At 39.0% G+C, this 12,901-nt stretch overlaps 2 protein-coding genes across 4 annotated transcripts; both read left to right on the plus strand.

Moving 5' to 3' along the window:
* Positions 1–114: 114 nt before the first annotated feature.
* On the plus strand, positions 115–3,485 carry LOC122076543. Of its 3 annotated transcripts, none has more exons than XM_042641891.1 (2): positions 115–510; positions 2,325–3,485. In XM_042641891.1, the coding sequence occupies exon 2, from the start codon at positions 2,393–2,395 to the stop codon at positions 3,326–3,328; it is 936 nt and encodes a 311-aa protein (XP_042497825.1). In that variant the 5' UTR covers positions 115–510; positions 2,325–2,392; the 3' UTR covers positions 3,329–3,485. The 3 variants fall into 3 exon arrangements, with proteins under 3 accessions (XP_042497825.1, XP_042497824.1, XP_042497823.1); XM_042641890.1 differs by having other exon boundaries at positions 2,345–3,485; XM_042641889.1 differs by lacking the exon at positions 115–510 and adding an exon at positions 517–832 and having other exon boundaries at positions 2,345–3,485.
* Positions 3,486–4,326: 841 nt separating this feature from the next.
* LOC122075843 (2-methoxy-6-polyprenyl-1,4-benzoquinol methylase, mitochondrial) lies at positions 4,327–9,524 on the plus strand. The gene is made up of 9 exons (XM_042641014.1): positions 4,327–4,484; positions 4,936–5,060; positions 6,178–6,304; positions 6,391–6,452; positions 6,799–6,963; positions 7,077–7,221; positions 7,625–7,696; positions 8,267–8,375; positions 9,079–9,524. Exons 2-9 carry the CDS (start codon positions 4,967–4,969, stop codon positions 9,178–9,180), a joined length of 876 nt encoding a protein of 291 aa, XP_042496948.1. The 5' UTR covers positions 4,327–4,484; positions 4,936–4,966; the 3' UTR covers positions 9,181–9,524.
* Positions 9,525–12,901: the final 3,377 nt, after the last annotated feature.

Raw genomic sequence — 12,901 nt, forward strand, 5'->3', positions numbered from 1 at the left:
GGGCAATTTATCCATACCTGTGACATTTCTCAATTTTGAGGGGTATTTTAGTCAAATAAAATACCAAGCCTGGAAGATAAGAAATAACGAGGATTAATGAGGAAGGCTCAATCGGTAATCCACTAATCCCCCACGGATTTCTCTCTCTACCGGATTCTGAGGTCTGGTATCGGGATGTGCACACCTTGTGTTTGTTAGAAGTCGTGACTTAAAAGTTATAAAGTATGGAACGTTCCTTCTAGCCCTCTCTCTCCTTCTGCGTTTCAAGCTCATTGAAAACCGCAGTACTGGTAAGGAATGGGAAGAAATGAGAGCAGAGGATGAGACACTCTAAGGTTTCTTCGGCTCGACGGTGAACCACCAGTGGTTGTGTTTACATTCAGCGACCTCTCTCTACTTCTCCAAAACTACCCAATGTTCTATTTTTTCCTATTTCTTCCTAGTTCGTTCGCAACATTGAAGTGAATTGTAACATCACCGGCAGCACTAGCCTGCCAAAGCCTGTTTGAGGTACAAATAGAAAAGCCTTTCCCTCTCTTCACGTTTCTCAAAGTTTAGATTCAGTTCTGCCCTTGCTCTTTTCTTGGTTCTATAATTGTTGGACGACCCCTCTTTTTTTTTCCCCCTTTGCTTTAGATTGGGATTGTGAGGACTATGGGAATATGCGAGATTGGTTTCTTTTTCTGTCCTCTACAACCTCTCTCTTCAGAGACGTTTCCCATTTTTATTTTCGGAAAGAGAAGATTATGTTAGGCTTGAAATAGAGTGTTCAGTACAATGCCCAATTTGATCAGGGAAAAAAAAGAAGCATCCTCACAGGAGGAGGTTCATGGTAGAGTATTCTGTGCTCATATGGTCATCTGTCCAATTTTTATTCTGGAGATGTATGTGTTATGGAGTATATAGTTCTGACCATTTATTCACCAACAGAAACTGCTGAGGATGATTAAACTAATTCGTGATTAGTGATAAGGCTTTCGAAGATATAAATTTACTATGATATCTTTGTCCTGGATAAGTCTATTTTTAGTGGATTTACTAATTTTTGTCCTGCATTTATTAATATGCAGCAATGGGTATCTGTTCTGTATTGTCTCAAAACTTTGGCTGTTGGCCACAATTACTGATACATTGTTGATGTTCCAATTCTCATATACATCCAGGGCCTTTGAGAGTCCTTCAGTTGTTGCATCACATCTTGGTGTCTGGCTGCTGAATTAATATATACTTTTGCTTCTGCCATAACTGCTGCAAGATATAGTGTCATTTCATTTTTATCTTAAACTAAGTTGATTTATTTCAAGAATCAAATTACTCATTTTTTAGGTTCTTTTCTGAATTGCAATTGTCTATGGGACCTTCCTCGATCTTTGGAAACCATTTCGCTTCGAGAAACACACACAGGCATCCAGCCAAGAAACACTTGAAGCCTCAAACCAATCACCTACAAAGAATTCAAGAGAAATTATCCCTGAGTAATTGAGTACCCTCTCTTTCATTATTAAACATTAGTTTTTATTCATTCGCTTTTAAGATTTTCCCTAAAATCTCAATGCCCCATGCCTCACTGGTTCTACTCCTGTTTGTGGGTAGAATTTTCTGAACCAACAGATGCTGTTGGCCCCAATTCTGTTCTAATGACCATCTATTTTGACTAAATCTGTATGCTTCTATGGATGTGGTGTCTGTGGGAGACAGTGCATACATGTGAAATTTTGTGTTACACATTGATTAGCAGAAATTTGCATTCTTGATGCTCTATAGAACAAATAGCATTAATGCATTGGGTTGTGGATCGTTATTTTTAAGTGCTATCCACAAGATCTTCTGGTTAATCAGTTAAACCAATGATCGCAATCATCTGGTCTCTTGCTATGATTTTGATATGGCCTCCCGGAAAAGATTAGGCACTATAGATTCATCATGGGAAAAAACGAATAAAATTAATAAAGAAAGGGGGAAAGAGGGAAAGAGATAAAAGAAAGTTTGAAGAATGCATTGAAGAAGTTATTCATTCATTTCTTTGGCTTGAATCCAACTCCACAATCCATTGTTGCTGTGCCAGAGAGATGACATACTCTAACAAGAAAGAATAGAATCCAACATCTTTCCTTCGTATTATCTTCTTATGAACACCCTCTTTGTTTCATTCTGGAAACTGTTACAAGCTTCCCTACAATTATCAGCTATACGATTGACTGGAACACCATACAAATCTGGAAGACCTAAATGTGAAAAGTTGCTAATGACTGTGAAGTCAATATAAAATGGTGTATATTAAACTTCTTTTCAACTCATATGTTCTGATTCTTCTGCTTACATAGTGGTACATGATTGTGGTCAGATCCTGCAACTGAAGACAACCACCATCAACTGCCTGATTTTGTCTGCAATGAGCCATGCTTGTGTCTCCCAATTCCACATCCTGTGCCACAAGGCAGTGGCAGCTCTGCCGGTGAGAAGAGAGTGTGTTAGTGTCATTGCCCGATCCTGCTCTACCAGTAGCTCACTGGTGACATCTCCATCGACCCAGCTCACCCTTCGTCCTTCTGCACCAGTGGTAGCGGCCGCCCACCTAACCCCCTTTAATGCTCCACAGCGCTCGGAAGAGTGGTTTGCGCTCCGCAGGGATAAGCTGACAACTAGCACCTTCAGCACAGCTCTGGGATTCTGGAAGGGCAACCGCCGTTCTGAGCTCTGGCATGAGAAGGTGTTCATGTTGGATGCTGGATCCATTACTGCTGCTGGAAAATCTGCCATGGAGTGGGGTGTGCTCAATGAGTCTGTCGCAATAGAGCAGTACAAAAGCATCACAGGTCGTGAGGTTAGTTCCCTTGGGTTTGCAGTGCATTCAGAGGAGCAGTTCAAATGGCTTGGTGCCTCTCCAGATGGGCTTCTAGGATGTTGTCCTGGGGGTGGGGTCTTGGAGGTGAAGTGCCCATATAACAAGGGGATGCCTGAACTTGCTCTGCCATGGTCAACTATGCCTTTCTATTATATGCCTCAAGTGCAGGGTCAAATGGAGATCATGGCTAGAGAATGGGTTGATTTGTATTGCTGGACTCCAAATGGGAGTACAATCTTCCGTATTTGCCGAGATCATGAGTATTTTGAGCTGATTTATGGGATTCTGAGGGAATTTTGGTGGGAGAATGTTATAACTGCAAGAGAAGCTTTGGTGCTTGGAAAAGACGAGGATGTCGAGTCCTACAGGCCAGCTCCGAAACACAAGCAGACAGGGCTGGTTATTAGTAAGAGCATAAAATTGGCTGCTGAGGCAAAGCTGATATGCAGGGACATTGCTGGCCACACAGAGTTTTACAGGTGATCGGCCGTTGGTGCAAAGATGACAGATTGGCTCCATCATTTATATGTCAATTTGCCTAGAGGTTCTCATTGCATAGTGTATGTATAGTTCCTCTGGGTTCTGATTTGTAAGAACATGATATTATTTTACATGAGCAACTCCCTCTCCATGTTCTCAAGACTGGGTGATGCAAATGGTATTTTTTAACCCAATTAAGGATCTATGATAAAACTAATATAGAAAGCGGAATAAGCAAAAGCATGGTTACACTGAGTTGTCATCATCCTACATTGTTCGCATAAGATATCCTAACATCATTAAATGGTTCTCAAGTCTTTTTCATCACCAAATTATGCCCCTTGTAGGATGAAAACGACATACTCAAGGAGGGCAATTGTGATATAGTGATGGGCACAATGTAACCAACTATGTTTATACCCAACAACACCCTAGAAGAAATTATAGGTAATCATAGGTATCCATTTCTCAGAAGTTATCTAAATTATCAGGCGTCAGGCCGTAGGTAAGTCAATATCTATGTTTGGTATGCCTTCTTGGAATAGATTAGAGGTTTAGAATTCATTCTTAAACCCAACTTCAAACTCATTTTGAACCTAAAATCTATTATGGAAACACATATCAAATGCAAAAAAGCAACTTATTCATATAATAAAAATTATAAAAAAAAAAAATTGCATGATTATCCACTTTTGGGTTTTTTTACAAAATTATTCAGTATCCATTCTAAATTTGAGTTAACAAAAATACCCAAAATCAGGTTTATGTTTGTTAACTGAATCTTTGAGTTGGTAGTTTTGTAAGCCCGAACTTGATTTACTCATCTTATAATTTTCCAAACCATCTAATTTGCCAAAATCTCCACATACCCAAATAAAGAAAAAAAAATTGTAACCAAGTAAAATACCCTTACTTCCACGGTTTAAAAAATTGAAATCTGATTGGTCGATCCGGCCGATTCACACCGATTCCCACCGATTTCTGTCCATATCCGACCCCATTTGAAACCCTGCGTCTTCACGGACATGTAATTTCATATCGGGGCTCTCTCTCTCTCTCTCTCTCTCTCTCTCTCTCTGTGCGTAAATCCATCACCCTCGCACTCTCACCATTGAGCGGAGTGACGGGGAGAAGACGAGTAGCAGCGGCGACGAACCAGGTAATATTCTCTCTCTCTCTCTCTCTCTGCAACCAAACACCTAAAAGAAAGAACAACCACTGAACGGTTTAATATTGATCATTGAAGGAGAGGAAGGCCATTAGTCCCTGGAACCGCTCAAAAAATCACCCATAAGGCCTCAAACAAAGACCCAGTAGGAAAAAACCTATCGAATGAGTCTGTGAATGTCGAACCCACCTAACTCGCTGCAACCTATAGGATGTCTGCCACATCTGGGCTGGTGGAGTCTGATCGGATAGTTTCTGCAATTTTGGCCTCAACAATCCTGTCTGAGGGATGTATCCAGCGATATGCCAAAATCATGACCCAAAGAAGTATATAATTATTGCAGAACCCTTTCTTAGTGAGTTAAAAGGGTTCCTTGTTTCGGGGAAAATCTCCCTGAGCCCGAATGCTTAATTGTCGTAGCGCCTTACTGTTTTGATCGCAGGAATTCTTCGTTGATTGAGTCGACAACAGCCATGGCTTTGAGAACGGCCACCAGAAATTTGGGAAGGAAGCTCCCATTCATGCTCCCTCGAACTGCTCTTCTGCACTCTCATGCCACCAGCTTCGGTAAAACCCCCCGCTCTATTTCTCTCTCTGAAATTTATATTTAGGGTTCCTGTGAACATGAATTCCTTTTGCCAGAACTCCGATTTAATTGATTGTATATGATGGAAACTCTTACCGTATTTGATTATATTTCTTAGATGTAATATTTGTTTTACTTTCCAAAGCAAGGGGAATTTGCAATTTTTTGGAGTTACATAATCATGTGAGGTAATAATACAAAAGTTTTCACTTTAGTATTGATTTGGTTTCACTTCCCTTGGAGCCATTGTGACAATTATGTTTGTTAATATATAATTGGAAAATAAATAGTTTGTTGTGAATCATTATCGAGTGTTCACTTGTGTAGTTAAGAGAAAATACACACAACTAGGGAGAAAAGTGTGTGATAAGTATGAGCGTTTGTCATTCTTAATTATGCCACTGTTATATATGTTCCCTCTATAATCCTCTCTTGTGTCAAGAAGAGAGTCTGACAAGTAAGATAAAGAGATGTTTCTTGCTTTTCCATGGAACTAGAGATGTGCCAAGTGATATCATGTGCCTTGTGCCATGGGCTTCTAATCACTAACCAATAACCAATTTTAACCATGTTAAAATTATTTTTCTTATTTTCTTAATTTTCACCTACTGAGATGGGAACGTATTGGTTGGAGTACGGAGTAGTATCTATGAGCCATTTGGAAAAACTGGATGCACCAGGAGAATTTGCAAACGGAAGGGACATTTGCATGTTTAGTGCCCCTAAGCATGTGTCAATCAACTCGATCCATAGTTTATCTGGATACACTTGGTATTGTGTTCATGTCTGCTTCTGTTTTTCACATGACCTATGTAATCTTCACAGCAGGTGCTGTGTCAGACTCCATGTACAGTATCAGACAGAACCTTTTATCGGTGTCCTTTCTACTTCAGACTTCTAGTTGAGCATTAGGACTGCACATGACTAATTTCATGTGTTGTGCTTGAGTTATATACTTCTATATGTAATTGGACTGTGCCTGCTCAAAATTTTAAATTGTGTGGTGACTGATACAAGAGACAGACACTATTTAACTCAGGAACAAAGAGAAAAGGGGAGGGAAAAAATATAATACCTAACCCAAGTTACAATTTACAGGATTTAAAGAAGTACCTGAAGAAGAAAAAAGTAGAATGGTTGGTAATGTCTTCAGTAGTGTTGCTTCAAACTACGATCTTATGAATGATTTGATGAGTGCTGGACTACATAGATTATGGAAAGACAGGTTAGCTCTTCTATGACGTACCTGAATAGTGTTTTTGTTTTGCAATTTTCACTTGTATCTTCATGTTTCTTCTTTAATGCTTTCAGGTTGATCTCTAAACTGAACCCGTTTCCTGGAATGAAGCATCTTGATGTGGCTGGTGGGACAGGTTAGCTTACTTCATTCATCATTTTACACAATTCTAACCTAGGCTTATCACTGAGATTTTCATCTTTCCTGGAAATGCCAATTTTTATTGTCTTTACAAGACATGTTTTCTTTTTTCGCTTCTAGATTTATTTTAAGGGAAAAGGCTGGGTGTGCTAGCAGTATACCCAATTCTGTGTCTATCTCTTTCCTTCTCCCCTTGGAAAAGTCCCCTTATACCCCTCCCATTCCAGCCGTCCCATTGGTTTAGCCACTAGCTCCAGGAAAGCCGGCAGCGTACCTAACCTTCTCCCTTGTTTAATTATTTCTTTGTAACCCTTTATCGAAAACTTTCTTCAATTTTGCAGGAGATGTTGCTTTTAGGATTATTGAAACCATCAATAGCATTAGTCGTAGAGCAACACAAGATAGCTCTGAAAATGACGTACAACTACAGGATGAGACTCAGATATGTGTATGTGACATCAACCCAAACATGTTAAATGTTGGCAAAAACCGTGCCATAGAGAGAGGTAAGGTACAAGGAACTTTTCAAAACCTTTCTTTGAATCTTTGTTCATCATTATTTTGCATCATCTATGCGCTGTCCTGTCCCAGGACTGAAGTTGATCTACTGACATTATAGGGCTGAGTGAAGACTGCTCCCTTAAATGGGTTGAAGGGGATGCAGAAGCCTTGAGTTTTCAAGACGGCTCAATGGATGGTTACACAATTGCATTTGGTATTAGGAATGTTACACACATAGAGAAAGCTCTTGCCGAAGCCTATAGGTTGGTATATATATGGGATCACCTTTTTCTAAGCTTCGGCTGGTAATTTTGTAACTCCTGAAATGGATGGGTCCTGCTGCAAGATGCACCATCACTAATGGAAATGTGTAGTCTGTATCTTATTATAGTGAATGGAATATTGGACTGGATGGGCCCATTTTCCACTGAGATATTCGTGGGCCTACTTGTTGGAAACATTATAAGAATTGGGAAATATCTTCTTGAGTAAGGGTAATATACCTTGAATATTGAGGGTGGCTAGATTAGCTGAGTAACTCTCAGAAGTCATTAACATCTGTGGGGCATGATGCATCGAATTTATTTTCCTTACATTCTTGAGAGAACAAATTATCTTTGTTCATCACTCTATTCTTATTGTATTGCCTGTGGCTGTCTCTTTCAGGGTACTAAAACGAGGAGGAAGATTCCTTTGTCTTGAGCTGAGCCATGTGGAAACTCCTATATTCAAACAGTTGTAAGTATCTCCTACTCTGACCGGAGGTGGCTAACCCAGTGTTTGCGGACCCAGAAATAGGAGATTCCTGACTGAGGCTTATCTGATAAGTTGGGGGTGTTGTTTCCTTTGCAGTCCCTTGTGCAATCACTTATGACCATCTAAAAGGTTGAGGTGTTGGTATATAATATATCATTAAAAAAAAATTTTTTCGTGCCGAATGTATCTTGGAGCACCTCACTCATTCTTGCCTTTGCAATAACTGGAGTCTCTCACCTGGCCTCTGGCGAAGGCATTCTGAGAATGTTCTGATATTTCAATTTACTGTCCATTCTCCTGTGGAATAGATTTATGTGGATTTCTTAGTATTTTGTAGAAATATTTCACTTAACTCATGGACTACCATCTAAAAAGCTGCTACTATCTGGTATTCTATTGGTCTTTTCTTCTTAAAATATTGGAGCCTCAAGTCTTGAATTGCTGGAAATAACTTATACCTATTACCTTGAATTATGGGTTATGAAATTAATGTTTGGACCTATTTTGTCATCTGCTCCAACCATAATCCTGGTATTGTTGTATTTCTTATAGGTACGATTACTACTCGTTCTCAGTCATTCCAGCTGTGGGAGAGTTCGTTGCGGGTGATCGGGAATCTTACCAATACTTAGTTGAGAGTATCCGTCGGTTTCCCTCTCAGGTGAAATTCAAAATTCTCAATACACTTGCCATTTTGATTGAAGCTTGTATCTGTAATCTCTCTCTCTCTCTCTCTCTCTCTCTCTCTCTCTTCTTCCTGTTAATTATTTTTCTTATTTTCTTTCTTTTGTCCTTTAAAATATTCACCTTACTCCATATTTATCTCTGTTACTTCCTACAATGGAGTAGTTTTGGCGACCCAAACAATTAGAATTTAGGAAAGGTGGGATTCAACTGACGAGCGTGGGTGTGTGTACAACCATTAGTATGATTGTATTAAGTCTAAAATGAAGCTTCATATGTTTTATTATTAGAGTCAAAGATAATCTTACTGGAACTTGCAAAATGAAGACAACAGAATATGAAAGATTTGACTACTAAGAGAGAAACTGGTAGGTTCCCTAGCCTGGATTTATTGGACAAGCTAAGTATGGCCATAGATAGTGGGCTCATCTAGATGGACAAGATGTAATTTTGACTACCAGCCATAGGCATCCCTGGGTTGAATGTATCATCCAATGCCCTGTTTCTGTTCTATCTGGCAATTGTCAAAGGTTCCCCAGAGTACTTATTTTTAGTGAAGTTTTGGGCTCTTATTAATCTCAGTGATGTATCTTAATTAAATTCTTACATTTAAATGTGTATTTTCATATTTTATTGTTACATCATATAGTAATCTTTTTTTTTTTTTTAAACAAATGCAGGAGAAGTTTGCTTCAATGATTGTAGATGCAGGGTTTCAGAAGGTCGAGTATGAAAATCTTGTGGGTGGAGTTGTTGCCATTCATTCTGGATTGAAATTTTAGAGGATAATCAAATTCAATCATCAAGAAGTTTGGGAAGGGTTTGTCAACTCTCCAACTCGATCAGGCTTTCTTAAACTTAGCACTTGGCTTTCTGGATGGCGGTTGAGTTCTCTGTGGGTGAAAGATTGTTCTGATGTGTTCCCTGGCTAAATCCCTTTTTCCCCTGGTCAATAAATAACGGCAGCAATGGATTGGTTTATGCTGAAGTCCAATCAATTGAATAATCATCCATACAAAATGCAATTTGCTTAATCTGATTATATAGTCTTTAGACATTTCTTTCTTTAACTTTCTATAATTTATTTATTTTTGTTAATTGAAAGAATGATTTGTTGATTGATTCATTGGCCATTGCTAATCTAAATGATGCCACTTTTCCCAACCCCAACTCAGCAGGCCTGGGCAGGGTGCTCTGAATTGCCCTAGCCTTGTTTAGGTTCTCAGGGGAGATTGCTCAATGGTTTATCAAAGAACTCCGCAGCGATGTAGGCTACTTTTTGCTATGTGAAGCCATGTACAGCATTCTGGATAATTCCACTATTTAATTGGATTGCCTACCCTGCCATTTAAGTATCCAATAGATAATGCTGGTTATGCTAAATTCCTGTGAAACAAAACATAAGATTTCTAATCATTGATAGCAGTGACACAAGTTAGTTGTAACATTATCATGCTCAACGGAAGCTTAGAGACGCATCAATAGGGAGTGATTTGATAGGGACATGCTGAAAATGACATAGAAGAAGTATTGAAGAAAAACATGCATAGTACTTGTGTTTCTACCCTATGCCCACTGAGCGCACTGCTGGTCAATGGGTGATCTCACAACCTCCTGCCTTACATCGATTCTTCAAACTGAAGCTGTCACCGCTAGGCTAAGCTAGTGTTCGAGCTGTGTTCTTACCCTATGCTTGTGCAGTTATGCTTAAAGAGACACATTTCTAGTCTACCAAAAAAAGCATCTCTAATGGAATATGCTTCAGTTAAGAATCTCATATCTTTTGACACCGCAAAGTGAGTAATTTTTATACGCAAGGGTTTGACCCGAATCATTCCTTGTCTCTTATTTTTATTGTAAGTTCCCTTAAACAACTTCTGGTAATGATTCCCAGAATAATTGGGCCCAGAATATTGATTCTTGAGGCTAGAGTAGACCAAGATTACCAAAAAGATGAAGTACTAAAGTGGGGCCCCTCCTCAATCCCATCTGGGATTCATCAAATCTAGACTGAGTAACCAAAAAATTCTCTTCTTTTAATGAACATAACAAGAAATGGTTCTTTAGTTTCTCTTAACCAAAAGCCGTCAAAATGTGATTTGAGATTAAGACCAGGTCAATTGAGAAGATTAAGAAGAATAGAAAGAGAGAGAAAAGATGAAACTAAGAATAGCATTAGTAACCCAATTAAGACATTTTGGTTAGGAACTCAGGATAACCGTTAAGACAAGTTTCTTGTGATGCCTGCCAATAAGATAATATCCCCACGAATCCAGCGTTAAAAACTCTTGGCAACCCCCCAACCCCACCCATGCGAAGGAGGAGAAAGAGATAAAAACGAGAGACAAAGAGAAAAGAGAGACAAAGAGAAAGCTAAGATGGATGGTGGGCTGTCATGGGCGGATCAATGGGATAACAACCCAGACCCTCCACCGCCAGCCACAAGAGATGATGACGACGGTAAGAAGGGCAAAGATGACTCTAGCAAGAGAAAGTCCAAGAGAATGAGTTTCAAATGGTTTTCAGAGCTCCGTAAGAAGTCTAATAAGTAGTCTACGCTCCGGTCTGCTCTTCTTCTTCTTCTTCGATTGTTCCCCCCGCCCCTCCCCACCACCCTATTGTTCTCCCCATTTTAATATAACAGACTTAATTTCATCTCTCTCTCTCTCTCTCTCTCTCATTTTTATTTGAATTGTAAGGGTAAATTACATCTTCAACCAAAAACAAAAAACGGAAAAGGTAAATTACATGTGAGGTACCCAAAGTTTGGAGTACCTACATTTGATACAATATATTTGGGATATATAAATCTTTTTCAAGCTGGGGAACCTTGTCTATCTAGCGTTCTCATGCCCAAGAACAATTGGATGTGATAATACCCAAAGCATGGGGATTGATAGGTCTTTTCCACACCCAATCATGTTTGATCATGGGAAATGCCAGATAGATAAAAAAAAAAAATTCTTTAATATATATTTTAAACTTTACCTGTAGTACTAACTCCCACCACCACCATCACCACCTTCTCCAATGGAATGGGTATGGTTTTTCATTGACATGTTGAAGAAGCATAGCTCAGCTGAGCTTCCTTTTTATCTTCCCACATGCCAATTGGCAGTTGCTGCCTTCTGCAAGTGGATTCGGCTTCTCTCCATAGAGCCCAGGGATCAAAGAATGATCGCACAACTGAGGATAGCTAAGTCTTTTCACACCCAATTGTGTTTGGTCATGAGAAATGCTAGACAGACAGGGGTTTTTTTTTTCTCTTTAATATATATTTTCAACTTTACCCGTAGTACTAACTCCCCCCACCACCATTACCACCTCCACCAATGTAATGGATATGGTTTTTCACTGCCGTGTTGAAGAAACATGGAATAGCTGAGCCTTTTTTTTTTTTTTTTATGCCAATTGGCAGTTGCTGCCTTATGCAGGTGGATCCGGCTCCTCTCCTTAGAGCCCATGGACAAGAGTGATCCTATAGCTGAGAGGACTCAGGCACGTGTTCCCAAGTCACCCCATTTGTGTGATAACTCTTTGGTCTCTGGGCTCTATGGAGAGGAATTCTATCCTTTGCAGGTGTGTAATTTCACACATCCAGCATACATGAGAAAAAAAAAATCAAACATAATATCTACAAATAAAATTGAAAATGTTTATTAAAAAAAAAATACTCTAAACATAATATCTATAAGACATGAAATACCCTAAACATAATATTTATGAAAATGTAGAAAGTTTCTTTCCAGGAGCATGGCTCTTGTGCCTTCACCTATTTGTATGTCTTTGTCCTCCTCCCTGTAAAATGATTTCCCTACATCTCATAGATTGAACCAAAAGGACAATGTTGATTGAATCTTGCATAGGTGTAAGAGTTGTGTTCCTTGACGGACAACACTGCCCTTTACGAAATATATAAGGCATCCGAAACATAATAAATATAGTTTCAAGATAATTTTAGGTCTCCAAATGTAAAATACCAAGTTGTAATAACAGTTCTTTTATTCCTCTAATACATCTGTAAAGTAGAAAGAATCATTAAGATTTACTTAGCTCCCATCTAGTTCTAATCTAATCCTACGAGGTGATATTATCGAAGTAGGTGTGAAGCAGGCTCTACAATGCTTCGCTTCCTACAGTCTGACTCAATATAATTTCATTTAAAGCAACCAAAAACAAAAATCAAATAGATGGCATTTGGATATTAGATGAAGATGGTACTTTAAGATGATCATCTCACCCCTTGTGAAAGAAGAAAACCATACACTTGTTAATGTTTCTATGCATCCTCCCAGTGCGGGGCCATAGTTAACCCCCCTCTTTTTTATTTATTTTCCCCCCTTTTTATAATAAAAATTGTATCTGATCATGAGACTCTGATGTAACTTTTCAAGGCCAATGGTGCCAATGGTGCCAATGGTTCATTAGGGGAGAATATTTTACATGGTTTTTAGATAAAATCAATATGACATGAATATTTTTCCTCTTAAATGGTTTTTTTTT

The sequence above is a fragment of the Macadamia integrifolia genome, chromosome 4, assembly GCF_013358625.1.
Source record: "Macadamia integrifolia cultivar HAES 741 chromosome 4, SCU_Mint_v3, whole genome shotgun sequence".
NCBI classification, from domain to species: Eukaryota; Viridiplantae; Streptophyta; class Magnoliopsida; order Proteales; family Proteaceae; genus Macadamia; species Macadamia integrifolia.